This window comes from Bolinopsis microptera, chromosome 1 (genome assembly GCF_026151205.1).
Source record: "Bolinopsis microptera isolate Bmic1 chromosome 1, MBARI_Bmic_1.0, whole genome shotgun sequence".
Lineage (NCBI taxonomy): Eukaryota > Metazoa > Ctenophora > Tentaculata > Lobata > Bolinopsidae > Bolinopsis > Bolinopsis microptera.
The window spans coordinates 656,297-677,208 of NC_087072.1; the positions used below are offsets into that span (position 1 = coordinate 656,297).

Genomic DNA, 20,912 nt, shown 5'->3' on the forward strand with positions numbered 1-20,912 from the left:
GCTGACATTGTCATGCTTTCAGGCGCGCGACGTTTCAGGCGCGCGACGTTTCAGGCGCGCTACGTTTCAATTTCACTCGTAGGTGGGCACACCAGTGTTAGCATACGGCTGCGAGAAAAGAAATCTTCGCTCAGAGCTCGCTCTTGCAGATGACATGACAGCCTATGCCCATTCCCGTGGACGCAGTATTTTCAGGGAAGAAGTTCCACTACCACACGAGACATGGAAGAATGATACGAAGGAGGTCCACGATTTGAGTTCAAGTGACATCAAAATAGATAGCTTGAAGAAAGCCATGGAACGAGGTACCAAGGCTGTCGTGGACGATGGTAAGAAGTTCAAGTTACCTTTCCTGCAAATATTTGAAGATGAAAACATCATCCGATTGAATGAGAGGAGGATATAAATGACCCTGCAGAGTTGACTGAGTGTGAGAATGATGAAGTGGACTGTCCCACTTGCACTGATGATACTTATAATATGTTAGAATCGGAGGAAGCAGATTCGGAGGCAGCAACTGAGGTCAGCACAACCCTCTTCGGAACGATCGACATAAGATCGGCAGAAACTCTGTTGCTGAACGGGGGAAAAACTAATTTTGGGGATTTTAGCATCAGCATTCGATCAAGAAAGCGGAGCTGAGAGAGTTCAAATGTTCATGATTTGTTCGGAGCGAACAAAAACTGTTACAGAAATAACATTTAGATGGTTCATCCTCCTTCTCATCCTTCTCAGTGTTCCTACTCATCCTCTTCCTCATCCTGACATCCTCCTCCTTATCATCCTCCTCAGACCTCCTCTTCTTTAGGAGGGGGGGGGGGGGGGGGGATTTTAGCATCAGCTTTCGATCAAGAAAGCGAAGCTGAGGGAGTTCAAATGTCATGATTTCCAAGGGTCGGGTTAAGTTTGTTTCGCAAAACTATACTCCTGCAGGACGGCTCAAGATAAATTCATACTAATTTCACAAAGCAATGATCTCTTGCCCATGAGGTGATTACGAAATAGTCAACCACACTGCTCCTTCTCCTCCTTGGTCCTCTTCCTCCTCCCAAGTCTTCCACCTCCTTATCCTCCTCCTCCTCCTCCTCCTCCTCCTCCTCCTCCTCCTCCTCCTCAGTCCTCCTACACCTCCTCCTCCTCCTCAGTCCTTCTCCTCTTCAGTCCTTCTCCTCCTCAGTCCTTCTCCTTCTCAGTCCTCCTCAACCTCCTCCTCCTCCTCTTCAATCATCCTCCTCCGCAGTCCGGAGTGAACAAAAACTGTTACGGAAATGACATTTAGATGGTTCATCCTCCTTCTCATCCTTCTCAGTGTTCCTACTCATCCTCTTCCTCATCCTGACATCCTCCTCCTTATCATCCTCCTCAGACCTCCTCTTCCTCAGTCCTCCTCTTCCTCCGTCCTCCTCACCCTCTTCCACCTTATCCTCAGTCCTCCTCTTCCTCAGTCCTCTTCCTCAGTCATCCTTCCCTCCTCAGTCCTCCTCAGTCATCGCATGTACATTGTACAGTTCCTTCTCAGTCCTCCGTCTCCCCATCCGCATCCTCCTCCTCAGAAAGCGGACATTTTTACAGGCCTCCTCCTCCTAAGTCTTCCTCCTCAGTCCCCCTCCTCCTAACTCTTCCTCCTCAGTCTCCCTCCTCCTAACTCTTCCTCCTCAGTCCTCCTCCTAACTCTTCCTCCTCAGTCCTTCTCTTCACAGTCCTCCTCAACCTCCTTCCCTCCTCCTCAGTCCTCCTCAAACTCCTCCTCCTCAGTCCTCCTCAGTCATCGCATGTACAGTTCCTTCTCAGTGCTCCCCATCCGCATCCTCTTCCTCAGAAAGCGGACAAAAACGGACATAAACGGATACAAACGGACAAAAACTCTCACGGAAATAACATTTAGATGCTTCCTCCTCCTCCTTCTCCACTCCTCCTCCTTCCCCCATCATCCTCCTCAGTCCTCCACCTCCTCCTAAGTCCTCCTCCTCAGTCCCCTCCTCAGTCCTCCTTCTTCCCAGTCATTCTCCTTCTCCTCAGTCCTCCTCCTCCTCAGTCCTCTCCTTCTCAGTCCTACTGATCCTCCTGAGTATTTTTCCTCCTCCTCTTCCTCAGTCCTCCTCAACCTCCTCCCCCTCCACCTCACCTTCAGTCCTCTTCTTCCTCAGTCCTCCTCCTCAGTTATCCTTTTCCTCCTCAGTTCTCCTCAGTCCTCGCTTGTACAGTTTCTTCTCAGTCCTCCGTCTCCCCATCCGCAAGCGGACAAAAATGGACAAAAACGGACAAAAACTGTTACGGAAAAAAATTTAGATGCTTCCTTCTCCCCTACTCTTCCTTCTCTTCCTCCTTCCCCTCATCCTCCTCCTCAGTCCTCCTTCTCCTAAGTCCTTCTCCTCAGTCCCCCTCCTGATCCTCCTAACTCTTCCTCCTCAGTCCTCCTCTTCCTAACTTCCTCCTCAGTCCACCTCCTCCTTAATCTTCCTCCTCAGTCCCCCTCCTCCTAACACTTCCTCCTCAGTCCCCCTCCTTCTGATTCTTTCTCCTCAGTCCCCCTCCTAACTCTTCCTCCCCAGTCATCCTCCTCCTCTTTTCCTCCTCAGTCCTCTCCTTTTCAGTCCTACTGATCCTCTTGAGTGTTTTTCCTCCTCAGTCCTCTTCCGTCCTCCTCTTCCTCAGTCCTCCTCAACCTCCTCCACCTCTTTCTCAGTCCTCTTTTTCCTCAGTCCTCCTCCTCCTCAGTCATCCTCTTCCTCCTCAGTCCTTATATGTACGACACATTCTCATTTCTCATTTCTGAAAACAGTATTCCTAATTTTTTTCCTAATTACATGATGGCGTTTATTCAAAGGGCATATACTAGGATAGACCTCTGCCTCGGTCAAAAAAGCACCCCACGGCTTCCCTCGGCCTCGGTCTTAACTAAGATGGCACTCCTCGGCCTCGGCTATTAAGCTAAAAAAGTACCCCTCGGCCTCGCCCTAAGCCGATCAGTGATCCTCATCCTCCTCAATATTCCTCCTTAGTCCTCCTCCTCCTCCCCAGTCCTCATCCTCCTCCTCCTCTTCCTTCTCAGTCCTCATCCTCTTCCTCCTTCTCCTCAGTCCTCCTCATCAGTTCTCCTCTTCCTTCTCCTCAGTCCCCTCCTTCTCCACAGTCCTCCTAGCCTCCTCTTCCACCTCCTCCTCCTCATTCCACCTTGTGACAATTTTATTTTGCCATATTTAACAGTACCTCTTTTATCTCTCCCTAGTCAGGCGGATGGCATGGTTGGAAGTTCAGACTGACAGCACCGGTAGAGATCAGAACTTTAGTCCCCCCCCCCCCCCCCCCCCCCCCCCCCCTAATATGCAACATTAAATTAGATAGTTCCACCCTTTTAGATCATTGCTTTTCTCTATATGATAGTGTTTATGGACCATAATCTCCATGTAAATACACTCAAATAAACATAGAAGAACTGTGCAAGTAGTCAGATAATATCATTAAATCACTTAGCATATATAAAACGTGATGAAATTGAAGTTAATGCCCAGAAATTCTACTGAATTTTTGGAGATTAATGTAGATATTTGTAGAATGTCATCCACTTTTTTCGTGGATTATCCATTCTACATTAATCTACAAATATCTACAAATATCCACTTGGCCCCCCCCCCTATTATACCTGCATTAAATTAAATAGTAGTACTAGTACTATAGTTGTTCACTTGAGCGAATGGAGAAAAAAATGTAATCTTCCTAGCAATGAGTAAATCCCTTACCTCGGTTAAAAATAAAATTAAAGCGTACATGACTCCGGTAGTAGTACTAGTACTGATGTTCGCTACCCATTGACGGATTATCTGTAATTTTATCCTCTGGAACTGTTCAAAGAGTCCTTATATGGGCATCACGTGGATTATTAGACTCACGAGTATCATGGTAGTCAGTTGATACATGTTACGTATCACAAATATCAGAGAAAAGTGGCATGCAACGTATGTCAAGTAGTCAGCGGCGCCGCGAGTGAAGAATTTGACAACTTTTATTCACGATGTCAATCCTTCGCAGCTCGGCAACTACTATTAGATTGCAGATGCACCACTGGGCTTCGCCGACGGCGAGGCCTTACCTGGGGACCCCAGGCTATTATGTTCATAAACGAATAAAGATTCGGCGGAATGACAGGCTGAGCGCCGCCCAGTAAGCGAGGCCCAGCGGTGCCTCTCGTTGTACTTGTAGGTTTACAACCTACCAGGACGCGCGCCGAGTTGGACTCGTCGACGGTCCAATATTTGGAACAGATATTTTAAGAGTATCACCCGTTAATGCCTCTCGCTACATAAGTTACAACTATTCACAAGTTACAACTATTCCATATTCGCTCGCCCAGATTTAAGAAAATTCTTGTGAAAAGGCTCAGTCTTTGTCATTGACATTTGTATTGGGTATCATACACGGTATGAAATTGATCTAAATCGGTGTATTTTGGACGCTGATTCTGAATCACCCTTGACCATTGTTAATGGTTTGGCCCGGCGCGCGCTGCTTCGTAGCACTTGCCATTTCGAGAAGAAAGCGGCGCGCGCTACTTCGAAGAAATTTAGACGAGTAACATCCGTCAAAGCTCGGCGAGTCCCAGTAGTTGGACTCATGGAGGACTTCGCCGCTTCGATGTTCGACGCGCCGTGCAAACTAGCATTATTGCTTCGCATCGAATCCGTCGTCAATCAATGATCAAGCCCAGTAGCCAATTTAACTAAATAAAACGAAAGAAGCATTATTGGAAGTGCAGCCCAGTATAAATAAAACATTGACATACGTTGCATGCCACTTTTCGCGCGCGAAGCGCGCGCCGCCGAAGGCGTAACATGTATCAAGTAAAACATGAATTCGATTGTTTAGGGCTCGGGTTAGGGTTGTACTTGCCGTAAGGCCAAGGGTTATGGATAGCTTCGGGGTTATGGTTAAGGTTATATAGTGAGGGATTAGGGTCAGATTAGCTAGGGTTAGGGTTTCCGGTTTCGAATATTCAATATTCATTCAGGGCCACTTTACCTGACATATACCAGGACGCGCGCCGAGTTGGACTCGTCGAATGGCGAATATTTGATACAAATATATTTTACGAGTATCACCCGTTAACTGGCATACAGTCCCTGACTCCCTTATGTACACATGGTCCCTGTACTGTGCGCAGCTCTATTTCCAAGCTTCCTGTACGACGGCCTGCTCGCAAAATAGATATGCGACGTGTATCAAGTTATTCTCAACAATATACTCGTAGGTCTGTTCCTTTATTACGAGAACCCTAGGACATAGGACCTATCAAAGTATTATTTGCTAAATCTTTGGGGAAGTTTCCCGATACCTCGCCAACCAAAGCACAAGCCACAAAGGATACACCACCATCACTAACAACTCACTCTTGGAATGGAATCTACAGAAAGATTTGAACCAGGAATAATTGGAGGACGTACTTAAATATTGTTGTCCAGAATGCAGAAGCGATCCCTGCAAAACTAAAAGTAAGTTCTCAGTCTCTTTTCCTGGCTTCTTTTGCAGGGGGCGTTACTATATGTATGACTATAAGTATAACACTGTACACGTTGTCAAGGGAAGAGCGACATTTGACAAGAATATCCTGAAGAGGTCATTCTCAATACTTATGTAATACATACTTAATCTCAACTCATTGTTTCAGTCATGATGGCCAGTGTGTTTTGACAAATCAAAATAGTCCAGCTAAGTATAAATATTCGGTAAGAAGTAATACAAAACTTTACAATTACTAAACCAAAGAGATATTAAAAATCTTATTACAAGTTTAAAGCTTATAAAAGCTTATTAAAGTCAAACTCAATATCAATCCAAACTTTTTATAAACACATTCAGTATGTTATACAAGTACAAGAAAATATAACAAATAAAAATTTAAAAATTGAATAAATTCGTTTTTGCCAGAATTTAAAACGTGTTTTAGTCGATAAAAAGGTGCTTGAGTCGTTCGTTTAATGGTTTAACTTGTGCAGATTTAGCTAAAGAACTGGAGCTATTTTAAAGTAGCCATATCCTCTCTAAGGTTTTGTCAATATTTCACTTTCAATTTGAAATCAATCCATGATGGAAATAATAGAGGAATAGAAACATTTTAATCAAGCCACGTCTACCCTTCTAAAAGTAAAATTAGTTCTCACTTCTCTATTATTATTTAAGTGACGTATATTATAACCTGTTACTGTTAGCATTGATATTTGAGGATGGCATTTCATTTGGCGATAGCATCGAAGTTCACGTCTCATATTCATAAGCTAGTAGCATCATTCGGCGTATTTAGCATTTCAAAAGTTGAATGGGAAATGTGGTCAGAGTCCATCGCAGCTTGCTGAAATGTCCTGAGTGAGTAAATCAAATTCTTACAAGAAAAAAACAACACGAGATGATAATTGGTGTCATCACTAGACATTAATTATACTTATAGTCATTCACAATTTCACAATTTCAAGAAGACTACACCTCCTTAAAGGTAAAAGTAAACTTTTAAACCATAACAAAATATTCTCTCTCCTTATACGGGCATAAGAGACTCTGTGAGAGTCTCTAAGTTTCGATGGAGAATGTTAGGACATATCTTAAGAGGACAGGAAGACGCACCAGCATACACCTCTATGTTATTTGCTATAAATTCTGATATTTTTATGGAAGGGAGACGGGGTAGACCATGTTTAAACTTATTAGATGTTATTAGAAAAGACTTGACTAGAAGAAATCTTGATATTAGACTTAAGAATTTGACTGATTTCGAAGACCTTAGATTTTTAGCTTTAGATAGGGAGGAGTGGAAGAAGTTAGAAGATGGTTGATGTTTTTGTTTTCTTTTTTATGCGTTTTGATATCTATAAGGTGCCTAGGATGCTCTTTTAAAGAGATATTTCGTACTTTGAAAGATTTACTACTACTACTATACGGGCATCACGTGGCTCCTACCTCAACTCTGGCCCTGCCCAGGGTAGAAGCGCGCTGAGGTTTAGGAGGCGGCTGAACGTAAAGCTTGTCCCCACTGTCCGGAGACCCTACAGATTCAGCTGAGCACTTGGTGAGTGTTGGGGAGAGGGTCCCGGAAGTGGGCGAGGTGCTCGACAGGAAGAGAGCTGGTTTGGTGATGACATCACCCGGAGCAGGTGACATGCAAGTGGCGGGTGTTGAACCTCCGTCATCCGGCGTGGAGGAGCCGTTAGACATTGGCGTGGAGACTCGGCGTCCTAAACTGTCACCAGTAAATAATCTTTCTCTGTAAAGTACTCAGTTTAATAACAAAATCTGGAATACACGTTTTAAACTTTATACGACTGATAATGCCTCTCCCATTAGAAGTTTGAGATGATCTACAATGACAGAGGAGGAAATTCTAGATCTGTACCTGTAATCGGACTCGGGCTTGCGAGGTTTAGGAGGAGGATTATTAGTGGGAGTGTGGGGCTCCGACCTAAAGAGCGGAACAACTACAGCGTTAATCATGAGGGGACTGTCAGGGTTAAGAAGAGGACTGTCAGGGTTGAAGAGAGGGCTGTAAGGGGGTGTGTCTACCGGGGGAGGGGGGTCCTGCAGAGGGTCACACTCAAATAGTCCGTCCGGCTCCGGCAGCATTAACGGTTCTGGGTGACACACAACATCTGGATCATCAGACAGTACTTCTAGTTCCGGCTCTGAGACGAAGTCGTCATGGTCAAACACGATGTCCTGATAGTCTGGTTCAGGAACTAATGTTGTGTTTAGGTATGTTTCTCTTTCTACTGGGAGAGGAGGGAGAGGGACACCTAAACGCTCTAGTTCTGACAGAGGGTGGGAGTCTGTTGTGGTATCTTCGTCGTTCAGGAAACCAAATACCTCCTGATGATTTAGAGAAATTATCAGTCGTAACTCTTAGCGGGAATTGCTTTTATCTAAGTTCATTCGAGAAAACAATAACCACATAAAGGGCCCCCCCCATATCAAGGTAACAACAGTTATACTCACATTTATTCTATCAGATCCAGATGGCTCGAACGGACTCATATCACACTGACTAGCTACAGAGAGTCTGTTAGAGGAGTTGCTGGTCCTGGAGTCTTCAGAGTATCTCCCGGAGTAGCCGGCGTAAGAGTTCCGGGTAAAGGTCAGGTCCGCCTTGCTCTGGGTCATGGGGAGAGGGTTGTAGGCGTTGGGCGCTAGATTCCCTATTTTGTGGTAATACTTCTCCACGCTCTCCCTGTTATGGCTGTGCCGCTCTTCGAACTCCTGAAATAGTAGAATTCCCTGTGTTAACAACTAAAATAGTAGAATTCCCTGTGTTAACAACTAAAATAGTAGAATTCCCTGTGTTAACAACTAAAATAGTAGAATTCCCTGTGTTAACAACTAAAATAGTAGAATTCCCTGTATTAACAACTAAAATAGTAGAATTCCCTGTGTTAACAACTAAAATAGTAGAATTCCCTGTGTTAACAACTAAAATAGTAGAATTCCCTGTGTTAACAACTAAAATAGTAGAATTCCCTGTGTTAACAACTAAAATAGTAGGATTCCCTGTGTTAACAACTAAAATAGTAGAATTCCTTGTGTTAACAACTAAAATAGTAGAATTCCCTGTGTTAACAACTAAAATAGTAGAATTCCCTGTGTTAACAACTAAAATGGTAGAATTCTCTGTGTTAACAACTAAAATAGTAGAATTCTCTGTGTTAACAACTAAAATAGTAGAATTCCTTGTGTTAACAACTAAAATAGTAGAATTCTCTGTGTTAACAACTAAAATAGTAGAATTCCCTGTGTTAACAACTAAAATAGTAGAATTCCCTGTGTTAACAACTAAAATAGTAGAATTCCCTGTGTTAACAACTAAAATAGTAGAATTCCCTGTGTTAACAACTAAAATAGTAGAATTCCCTGTGTTAACAACTAAAATAGTAGAATTCCCTGTGTTAACAACTAAAATAGTAGAATTTTCTGTGTTAACAACTAAAATAGTAGAATTCCCTGTGTTAACAACTAAAATAGTAGAATTCTCTGTGTTAACAACTAAAATAGTAGAATTCCCTGTGTTAACAACTAAAATAGTAGAATTCTCTGTGTTAACAACTAAAATAGTAGAATTCCCTGTGTTAACAACTAAAATAGTAGAATTCCCTGTGTTAACAACTAAAATAGTAGAATTCCTTGTGTTAACGACTAAAATAGTAGAATTCCCTGTGTTAACGACTAAAATAGTAGAATTCCCTGTGTTAACAACTAAAATAGTAGAATTCTCTGTGTTAACAACTAAAATAGTAGAATTCCCTGTGTTAACAACTAAAATAGTAGAATTCCCTGTGTTAACAACTAAAATAGTAGAATTCCCTGTGTTAACAACTAAAATAGTAGAATTCCCTGTGTTAACAACTAAAATAGTTGAATTCCCTGTGTTTACAACTAAAATAGTAGAATTCCCTGTGTTTACAACTAAAATAGTAGAATTCCCTGTGTTAACAACTAAAATAGTAGAATTCCCTGTGTTAACAACTAAAATAGTAGAATTCCCTGTGTTAACAACTAAAATAGTAGAATTCCCTGTGTTAACAACTAAAATAGTAGAATTCCCTGTGTTAACAACTAAAATAGTAGAATTCCCTGTGTTAACAACTAAAATAGTAGAATTCCCTGTGTTAACAACTAAAATAGTAGAATTCCCTGTGTTAACAACTAAAATAGTAGAATTCCCTGTGTTAACAACTAAAATAGTAGAATTCTCTGTGTTAACAACTAAAATAGTAGAATTCCCTGTGTTAACAACTAAAATAGTAGAATTCCCTGTGTTAACAACTAAAATAGTAGAATTCCCTGTGTTAACAACTAAAATAGTAGAATTCCCTGTGTTAACAACTAAAATAGTAGAATTCCCTGTGTTAACAACTAAAATAGTAGAATTCCCTGTGTTAACAACTAAAATAGTAGAATTCCCTGTGTTAACAACTAAAATAGTAGAATTAATGATGTCAACGTTCAGTTTACAGATACACTCCGTTATGGCCAGAAAGCAGTAGTCCCTAGCTTGTCAACGTCCAGTAGCCAAAGGAATCAATCGATCTTTGACAGCTCATTTGTAGTGATGGGGCCTCGATTGTGGAACATCATTCCCGCAAACCTGCACCTTATCGAGGACCCCCTACGCTTCAAGTCATTGTTGACGGAGTTTGTTACATCTATTCCGGACGAACCTCCTGTTACTGGATATTGTTGCCAGAACGGGAATTCGTTATTGAACTGGAGCGCAGAAAAGACAGCAACTTCGCTGCACGGGTGGTCAGCCGTTCTGATGACCCGATAGAGGATCTATGAAGCAACCCCAAGTAACCCAAGTAAGTAATTTCCTGTGTTAACAACTAAAATAGTAGAATTCCCTGTGTTAACAACTAAAATAGTAGAATTCCCTGTGTTAACAACTAAAATAGTAGAATTCCTTGTGTTAACAACTAAAATAGTAGAATTCCCTGTGTTAACAACTAAAATAGTAGAATTTCCTGTGTTAACAACTAAAATAGTAGAATTCCCTGTGTTAACAACTAAAATAGTAGAATTCCCTGTGTTAACAACTAAAATAGTAGAATTCCCTGTGTTAACAACTGAAATAGTAGAATTCCCTGTGTTAACAACTAAAATAGTAGAATTCCCTGTGTTAACAACTAAAATAGTAGAATTCTCTGTGTTAACAACTAAAATAGTAGAATTCCCTGTGTTAACAACTAAAATAGTAGAATTCCCTGTGTTAACAACTAAAATAGTAGAATTCCCTGTGTTAACAACTAAAATTCTTTACAATTTTTATAAAGTTACTTCTGGAGAATAATTAGCTAGTTACTATGGTTACTAGTTACTATGGTTACTTGGTTACTAGTTACCATGGTTACCGGACTGGCTAAAAATAAGCGCCTCTCCTACCTCGATCTTTTCATCGTATTTTCTCTTTATTTTCCTCTTCTCCTGTTCACAGAGTTCTGTCCGCTCAGCCTTCTTGTGCCGCTGAGTTTCCAAAACACTCCCCTCCGCCTCAACCTGGATCTGTCGGCACCGCTCAATTGTCTCCTTCTTTCGGGTCAGAAAGTTCTCCTTCTGCTCCTTCTGTATGTCCCACACTTCCTTCCAGATCTCTGATTCGCGGTCCTTCTGTTCTACTTTGAACTGAAATTGTACCTAAGTTAATACAACTGCTCAGGCGAGGGATTGTTATTCTTGAATCTATTAGATATCAAGCTGCCTTGATATTGAGTAAACTAGAAGGAACATCAGAAATTTCCCCATCCAACCTGTTCAAGGAATTTCTTCCTCTCCGATCTGCTGAGCAGGGCAACACTTTTATTAACCACTTCTAGGCGACGTTTCTTGTCTTCCTTGATCTTCTTTGGGACGTTCTTGCGATCCACCTCTTGTTGTTTCATCAGTTCTGCTTCTTCTAGAGCCAGTGTTCTCTTTGTGAATTCTTGCTCCTGTGAAAGTGATAATGTTTAAGCTGTTTTGAAGGTGAAAGTGTAAGAGAAAGTTGAAGTGAAAGTACAAGTGAAAGGAAATGTTCTAAGCAATCTGTCATTTATAGCAAAACTAGTGTAATGTGGTTGGCCGCCTCTATTTTACACTTAGATCACCCAGAACTCTGCATACAGAGCAATAAAAGTTAGTGAGAATAAATGAAGCTCTGCCAACAACTTTAACTTGCTAAATTATAATTAGCAAGTTAAATTTATAGTTATCCGGGTCAACCGTTACTTTATAAAAAATGTTCGTCATTTAACATTATCAGTATCTAAAATAAAACAATTGCGAACCTTTTGATGTTTAACCCGGTTGTGCTCTTACCTTTTGATGTTTAATCCGGTTGTGCTCTTACCTTTTGATGTTTAATCCGGTTGTGCTCTTACCTTTTGATGTTTAACCCGGTTGTGCTCTTACCTTTTGATGTTTAACCCGGTTGTGCTCTTACCTTTTGATGTTTAACCCGGTTGTGCTCTTACCTTTTGATGTTTAACCCGGTTGTGCTCTTACCTTTTGATGTTTAATCCGGTTGTGCTCTTACCTTTTGATGTTTAATCCGGTTGTGCTCTTACCTTTTGATGTTTAATCCGGTTGTGCTCTTACCTTTTGATGTTTAATCCGGTTGTGCTCTTACCTTTTGATGTTTAACCCGGTTGTGCTCTTACCTTTTGATGTTTAATCCGGTTGTGCTCTTACCTTTTGATGTTTAACCCGGTTGTGCTCTTACCTTTTGATGTTTAATCCGGTTGTGCTCTTACCTTTTGATGTTTAATCCGGTTGTGCTCTTACCTTTTGATGTTTAACCCGGTTGTGCTCTTACCTTTTGATGTTTAATCCGGTTGTGCTCTTACCTTTTGATGTTTAATCCGGTTGTGCTCTTACCTTTTGATGTTTAATCCGGTTGTGCTCTTACCTTTTGATGTTTAATCCGGTTGTGCTCTTACCTTTTGATGTTTAATCCGGTTGTGCTCTTACCTTTTGAAGTTTAATCCGGTTGTGCTCTTACCTTTTGATGTTTAATCCGGTTGTGCTCTTACCTTTTGATGTTTAATCCGGTTGTGCTCTTACCTTTTGATGTTTAACCCGGTTGTGCTCTTACCTTTTGATGTTTAATCCGGTTGTGCTCTTACCTTTTGATGTTTAACCCGGTTGTGCTCTTACCTTTTGATGTTTAACCCGGTTGTGCTCTTACCTTTTGATGTTTAATCCGGTTGTGCTCTTACCTTTTGATGTTTAATCCGGTTGTGCTCTTACCTTTTGATGTTTAACCCGGTTGTGCTCTTACCTTTTGATGTTTAATCCGGTTGTGCTCTTACCTTTTGATGTTTAATCCGGTTGTGCTCTTACCTTTTGATGTTTAATCCGGTTGTGCTCTTACCTTTTGATGTTTAATCCGGTTGTGCTCTTACCTTTTGATGTTTAATCCGGTTGTGCTCTTACCTTTTGATGTTTAACCCGGTTGTGCTCTTACCTTTTGATGTTTAACCCGGTTGTGCTCTTACCTTTTGATGTTTAATCCGGTTGTGCTCTTGCTGCATCTCGAAGTTAACCTTGAGCTGCTCTAATCCCAGATCAAACATTTTGATACAATACGCGGAGTCGATCTCATAAAGATCCTCCGCCCGCTTTAGAACTATTTCACGGGTTATTTCTATATACTTCAGTTCCAGTTCCAGCATCGACTGCTTCTGTTCCTTGCCTGGAAAGGGAATTCATTTGGAAAACGTTACACGAAACAACAAAAATCTTAATCATACATCTTAATTAAACTATATTATTAAGAAACTGTTTCCACCATTAAAATATTCAAAACCCCTGAAAGAAATCAAGTCATCCTAAAATGGTGATCAGTACAGATCAAGACAGCTAGAGTAAAAATTTGTTTCTCCAAGCAACTCTATCATCGGCTAATATCTTAAGCTTATTAAGATCATTCAAAGAGTTAAGTTTTAAACCTCTACGGGTCAAATTAAACTATATAGTACATTTGTTTGAGTAAACATTTGCTGGCACTTCGGGCCAGTCCCCAACAGTCTTATGGTTAAAAAGTAAGACTTTGCTTTACTTACTAAGCTGTTCGTGTAGCTCACAGTGTCTTAATCTTTGGTCATTCTCAGTTTCAATAGGTTCCAGTTTTGGTTCAATTCCACGCTTCATAGACCTGAATAAATTTACCATATAAAGTAAAACAGTTTTACAGTAAAATCTCGTTATTTCCTTCCCTTCAAATTTCCCTTCAAAATTTATATTACTAGAAACATTCATTTTGAAAAAATTTGATTTTTCCTTGTGGCGGAAGACCCTTTCTAGTTTCTTACCGTCTTGTTACTTTGGCCTGCTTAGCGTGTTCCTTCAGCAACTTTTCTTTCTCTTTCTTCAGAGTTTCCACTAAAGAATTGAACTCAGCGCCATGCTCTTTTTCTTTCTTTTCTAACTCCTTTTTCCTGGAAACACAAATAGTAAATCACAAGATAAAGAAATGTTGGTCAATATTAAAAAATATGAAGCCATCCAGGTAATTGTGGTATCAGAAGTAGAAATCTGCCATAAAACATGCTTGGTTTGTACGTTGGTTTGAACTGGAAAATATAAATTTACTTTTGCGAAATGTTGGAGAGCTTTACCTGTCTTTGTGAGTTTTATCGAGGATTTGGTTGCAAGCCTTGAGGATACCATCCGCTTCAGCTCTCTGAGACTTTATGAGGTCGTCTCGCTCAGCCTTCCACTTCCCCATCATCTTCTTCTGATCCTTAAGCTCTGTCTTTCTCAGCAAGTTGTACTCCTTTTCTACTTCTTTCCTGTGACAAATTGTAATAACTAGCAAAACAATATAACTAAACAATGTTTCTAACTATACGCTATACGGTTGTATAAAGTATACAGTTTTCGATTATTATTAGAAAGTGGTATAATAGTAATCTTTAAAGTGGTAATCTCAATAATAATCTCAATTCCCAACTTGGCACGATTCCAAGATTCCACATACCTGAGTTTGTATACACGTTGAGCGTAAGTAGTTTTACTTTCGTCTCTGATACTTATCAGATCCTCAGTGTGTCTTACCAGCTCCTCCCCGTCTATCACAAACTTACGAGATCGTGTCCTTCTGTACATCTGCGGGAATATTGTTACTATGGTTACTAACTAGTTACCATGGTTAGTAACTAGTTACCATGGTTACTAACTAGTTACCATGGTTAGTAACTAGTTACCATGGTTAGTAACTAGTTACCATGGTTACTAACTAGTTACTATGGTTACTAACTCGTTTCCATGGTTACTAACTCGTTTCCATGGTTAGTAACTAGTTACCATGGTTAGTAACTAGTTACCATGGTTAGTAACTAGTTACCATGGTTAGTAACTAGTTACCATGGTTAGTAACTAGTTACCATGGTTAGTAACTAGTTGCTATGATTTCTAATTAGTTACATCAAGTCTCCTCGGCAGGAATATCGTAACTATGGCTAAATCTTGTGGGACGAATGCTGTAGAATTTATCATATTATATATTTAGATAGATTCAGTTACATATTACATTTTAACATTGTTAATACCGATAAATATTAATTTGGACAGACAGTAGTTTCCCTATAATCAATATACACAATTAACATGATTAAGTTAATTAAAGCAAGGAATGTATTATAAAATATCACAACGCTATCTACTAACAAACGCTACCTTTTCAGTGTCATTATTCTGGGGTATCTGTAGGTAGGTAAGACTTGAGTTGAGATTGAGTTCGGAGTTCTGCTTGAACATCCCCACCTGCTCCTCCAAGCGTGGACCTTCTGTCTGCAAATTGCGGTAAGATAAGTACGGGGATTTCTGAGGGAACCCGAACGTTGGGCTGAACCGCATGTTCCTGGAACGTTGCGGTAGTGCGGACATGGAGTTGAACCGCGGGAGGGGCGAGGGGTTGTAGTTGTAGGAGGGGTGGGTGGAGTCGGTTACAGTGTAACGTCGCCGGTCGGTAGTCAGTCCGCGGTTCTGTAATGTAACTTGTTGTCAGGTCTAATTACCACATTACACTAGTGTTAGTGGTACCACATTAGTGTTGTCATGGTCTAATTACCAGTCATTATTACAAATAACCTTAGTAAACAGTACCAGTCAGTCAGCCACAGAATCAACATATGATCATCCAAACCAGTGTAATATCACTTTCAGAGCATAAAAGCTGGGAACTGATCAATTGCTCGAACAAATGCAAACTTAAAACGACAAACTGACTGTGCACAAGTCAACACAATTAAGCTAATTTCGCTATCTTAATACATTATTGGGTTACGTGGCCATGTCGTAGACGGTGAACTTACTGTTAATAACTTAAGCACTTTTTCCTTGTCATATTTCAGATGAACACAATAATTATGAATTTCTATCAAATGAGCTAATAGCTTGCTCTAATAACAGAGTGTAGTTATTATCCTTAAACTACAATAACAGAGTGTAGTTATTATCCTTAAACTAAAATAACAGAGTGTAGTTATTATCCTTAAACTACAACAACAGAGTGTAGTTATTATCCTTAAACTACAATAACAGAGTGTAGTTATTATCCTTAAACTACAATAACAGAGTGTAGTTATTATCCTTAAACTACAATAACAGAGTGTAGTTATTATCCTTAAACTACAATAACAGAGTGTAGTTATTATCCTTAAACTACAATAACAGAGGGTAGTTATTATCCTTAAACTACAATAACAGAGTGTAGTTATTATCCTTAAACTACAATAACAGAGTGTAGTTATTATCCTTAAACTACAATAACAGAGTGCAGTTATTATCCTTAAACTACAATAACAGAGTGTAGTTATTATCCTTAAACTACAATAACAGAGTGTAGTTATTACCCTTAAACTACAATAACAGAGTGTAGTTATTATCCTTAAACTACAATAACAGAGTGTAGTCATTATCCTTAAACTACAATAACAGAGTGTAGTTATTACCCTTAAACTACAATAACAGAGTGTAGTTATTATCCTTAAACTACAATAACAGAGTGTAGTTATTATCCTTAAACTACAATAACAGAGTGTAGTTATTATCCTTAAACTACAATAACAGAGTGTAGTTATTACCCTTAAACTACAATAACAGAGTGTAGTTATTACCCTTAAACTACAATAACAGAGTGTAGTTATTATCCTTAAACTACAATAACAGAGTGTAGTTATTACCCTTAAACTACAATAACAGAGTGTAGTTATTATCCTTAAACTACAATAACAGAGTGTAGTTATTACCCTTAAACTACAATAACAGAGTGTAGTTATTACCCTTAAACTACAATAACAGAGTGTAGTTATTATCCTTAAACTACAATAACAGAGTGTAGTTATTATCCTTAAACTACAATAACAGAGTGTAGTCATTATCCTTAAACTACAATAACAGAGTGTAGTTATTACCCTTAAACTACAATAACAGAGTGTAGTTATTATCCTTAAACTACAATAACAGAGTGCAGTTATTATCCTTAAACTACAATAACAGAGTGTAGTTATTATCCTTAAACTACAATAACAGAGTGTAGTTATTATCCTTAAACTACAATAACAGAGTGTAGTTATTATCCTTAAACTACAATAACAGAGTGTAGTCATTATCCTTAAACTACAGTAACAGAGTGTAGTTATTACTTAAACTACAATAACAGAGTGTAGTTATTATCCTTAAACTACAATAACAGAGTGTAGTTATTATCCTTAAACTACAATAACAGAGTGTAGTTATTATCCTTAAACTACAATAACAGAGTGCAGTTATTATCCTTAAACTACAATAACAGAGTGTAGTTATTATCCTTAAACTACAATAACAGAGTGCAGTTATTATCCTTAAACTACAATAACAGAGTGCAGTTATTATCCTTAAACTACAATAACAGAGTGTAGTTATTATCCTTAAACTACAATAACAGAGTGTAGTTATTATCCTTAAACTACAATAACAGAGTGTAGTTATTATCCTTAAACTACAATAACAGAGTGTAGTTATTATCCTTAAACTACAATAACAGAGTGCAGTTATTATCCTTAAACTACAATAACAGAGTGTAGTTATTATCCTTAAACTACAATAACATAGTGTAGTTATTATCCTTAAACTACAATAACAGAGTGTAGTTATTATCCTTAAACTACAATAACAGAGTGCAGTTATTATCCTTAAACTACAATAACAGAGTGCAGTTATTATCCTTAAACTACAATAACAGAGTGTAGTTATTATCCTTAAACTACAATAACAGAGTGTAGTTATTATCCTTAAACTACAATAACAGAGTGTAGTTATTATCCTTAAACTACAATAACAGAGTGTAGTTATTATCCTTAAACTACAATAACAGAGTGTAGTTATTATCCTTAAACTACAATAACAGAGTGTAGTTATTATCCTTAAACTACAATAACAGAGTGTAGTTATTATCCTTAAACTACAATAACAGAGTGTAGTTATTATCCTTAAACTACAATAACAGAGTGTAGTTATTATCCTTAAACTACAATAACAGAGTGTAGTTATTATCCTTAAACTACAATAACAGAGTCTAGTTATTATCCTTAAACTACAATAACAGAGTGTAGTTATTATCCTTAAGCTACAATAACAGAGTGTAGTTATTATCCTTAAGCTACAATAACAGAGTGTAGTTATTATCCTTAAACTACAATAACAGAGTGTAGTTATTATCCTTAAACTACAATAACAGAGTGTAGTTATTATCCTTAAACTACAATAACAGAGTGTAGTTATTATCCTTAAACTACAATAACAGAGTGTAGTTATTATCCTTAAACTACAATAACAGAGTGTAGTTATTATCCTTAAACTACAATAACAGAGTGTAGTTATTACCCTTAAACTACAATAACAGAGTGTAGTTATTATCCTTAAACTACAATAACAGAGTGCAGTTATTATCCTTAAACTACAATAACAGAGTGCAGTTACTATCCTTAAACTACAATAACAGGGTGCAGTTATTATCCTTAAACTACAATAACAGAGTGCAGTTACTATCCTTAAACTACAATAACAGGGTGTAGTTATTACCCTTAAACTACAAAAACAGAGTGCAGTTATTATCCTTAAACTACAATAACAGAGTGTAGCTATTATCCTTAAACTACAATAACAGAGTGTAGCTATTATCCTTAAACTACAATAACAGAGTGTAGTTATTATCCTTAAACTACAATAACAGGGTGTAGTTATTACCCTTAAACTACAAAAACAGAGTGCAGTTATTATCCTTAAACTACAATATCAGAGTGCAGTTATTATCCTTAAACTACAATAACAGAGTGTAGTTATTATCCTTAAACTACAATAACAGAGTGTAGTTAGTATCCTTAAACTACAATAACAGAGTGTAGTTATTAACTACAATATCTAAACTACAATATCTAAAGGTCTATTTGAGGCCTTTTACCCGAAGCCGCAGTGCATTAGGTTACTGCTTAGCTAACTGGTTACTGCTGGGTTGGAACTCTGGATAGGGCTAGAGCTTTGGTCATGTCTAAGTGTTGAAGTTATAAGCGTTTCCCTCACCACTCACGTCCGGTTTGTCAAAGGGTTAATCCCGGGTAAACAGTTTGGTTTATAAAGGAGTAACAGTTTGAAGCTTGTTTTAAGAAAGAGTCTTTACCTCTAGAAGATTGGGAGTTGACATTGTTGCCGGACCAGGGGGCAGCACTGAGATTCCAAACTTGGGGCCGTTACCATGGTTACTCTTCATGCTCATCGCACGCATCAGAGCTTGTTTCTGAAGAGCGGTTCGTAAAGATGTGTTTATAAAGGAGTATTTATTGAAAACACACTTATCACTTATGGGAAACAAAACCTTTGTAATTTTGTAGTTTCCACAGAAATTCACAGACTTACATAAAGTTTGTACCGAAATTCCACGCCCTGGCTCCATAATATGAAGGACTTGTTTCAACTCAAAACAAACAGACTAACACAAAGTTAACGTTAAGTTGCGAATTATAATCTCTAGTTCTCGCAACAAAACTCAATAACAAATACTTAATAACATTACAAATATCTAGTTGCAAGAAGAGTGTCCCCACCTGAAGGTCGGGCTGGTAATCCAGAGACATGTTGGAAGCCATCATGTCTCCTCCTTGCTCCTCCTCCTCCGCCTCCAACCTCTCCTCTACTGGAGCTGAAACTTCTCCAATCACCATTCTTAGGGCTTTGTTATCACGACATGATGAAATCCACTTGTTCTGCAAAACATCACCAGTTTAACGTAGGAATGTTATAACAATATGAAGCTTTACAAAACACAAACATTCGAACGAGAGCAATAAAAGCTGACGAATACAGCGGTCAGTTAATATAAGTGTGAGATACAACTAAAGTTCTGAGTACTACTAAACAGTGCTAAGTACCGAGTCTGACAACATTGTCCAGTGACACGATTACAATATGTAGCCTCAAACTAATGATAAACAGCGGGTAAAACAAAGAGAATACAAGTGGTGTAAGAAAGGAACCATATTATTGTGGTGTAACATTATAGGGCCGTCGTGGGAGGAGATAATTTCATAATAACAAGTGAAATTTGAACCACTCTGAGAGAGAAACTGTGACCCTATGTTAAACAGGTGTTAGATATGTTTACACTTTACACTTACTCGTGACCAGAGGGATACTATCTCGTACTTACTACTACAAGATATGGTGGTATCAATAAACAGGCTCAAAAGATTTAGGTCTGCCAACAGGTCTGCCAATATCTGTATTTTATAAGTGATGATGTATATTATAAAGGAGCATGTAGTGATGATGTATAGAGGAGCATGTTATAGAGGTTAGGTTTAATCTAATAAATTAAGGAACGTAGTAATTTGCTGTGCTGCTTAACTCATGACTCAGCATTTACAATCATACAACGCTACATTTTGTTCTAATATTGTCGGTCTGTTAAACTATATGAGTTTGTTCAAGCTAAACATAAAAATGTTAAGACTAATTAATTAATTAAGACTGATAATTAATGAACAAAATAAAACTAATCACCTTCAGAAGTTGATCGGCGCTGCTTCTCTTCTTAGGATCCTTTACAAGGCATCGTGATAGGAAGTCGGTAAATTGCTCACTCCTTAGGAGCAGGGAGAAATTAGTAAAGAATAATATAAGTTTTAAGTAAACGTTGTTCTGCGGTTGTGCCACACCAACGTTGCTAACTGCTTGTTGACTGTTAACCCGACATGCTTCATGCGGAAGCGGGGCAGCTGTTACTGTTTTAAAATTTTAATTTGTTTAACAATTACTCCAAGGACACATTCTAAGGGATCCGTATCACTTATCAGGCATCAGCATACAAGTTCTATGTCGAGAATGGCCATATTGGTAGATTTTCAGAACTCGCGCAGGGAACGCGCGCG

At 38.9% G+C, this 20,912-nt stretch overlaps 2 protein-coding genes across 3 annotated transcripts in view; one reads left to right on the forward strand and one right to left on the reverse strand.

Annotated features, from left to right (window-relative positions):
• Positions 1–20,912, forward strand: part of LOC134816918 (transcription activator BRG1-like) — a 762,051-nt gene that overhangs the window by 616,676 nt on the left and 124,463 nt on the right. The window lies entirely within an intron of this gene.
• Positions 5,705–20,912, reverse strand: part of LOC134826067 (serine/threonine-protein kinase 10-like) — a 29,521-nt gene continuing 14,313 nt past the window's right edge. The window contains exons 8-22 of one of the 2 annotated variants that reach the window (XM_063838329.1): positions 20,545–20,626; positions 19,590–19,748; positions 19,166–19,282; positions 15,184–15,297; positions 14,486–14,613; positions 14,124–14,297; positions 13,818–13,943; positions 13,569–13,660; positions 13,002–13,198; positions 11,277–11,456; positions 10,912–11,151; positions 7,975–8,235; positions 7,379–7,848; positions 6,946–7,249; positions 5,705–6,343 (exon numbers count right to left, since the gene is read on the reverse strand). In XM_063838329.1, the coding sequence (XP_063694399.1) occupies positions 6,263–6,343; positions 6,946–7,249; positions 7,379–7,848; positions 7,975–8,235; positions 10,912–11,151; positions 11,277–11,456; positions 13,002–13,198; positions 13,569–13,660; positions 13,818–13,943; positions 14,124–14,297; positions 14,486–14,613; positions 15,184–15,297; positions 19,166–19,282; positions 19,590–19,748; positions 20,545–20,626 (2,725 nt within the window). In that variant the 3' untranslated portion in view covers positions 5,705–6,262. Of the gene's footprint in view, positions 6,354–6,945; positions 7,250–7,378; positions 7,849–7,974; positions 8,236–10,911; positions 11,152–11,276; positions 11,457–13,001; positions 13,199–13,568; positions 13,661–13,817; positions 13,944–14,123; positions 14,298–14,485; positions 14,614–15,183; positions 15,298–19,165; positions 19,283–19,589; positions 19,749–20,544; positions 20,627–20,912 lie in introns of both variants that reach the window. The other variant, XM_063838332.1, reaches the window with a different exon arrangement.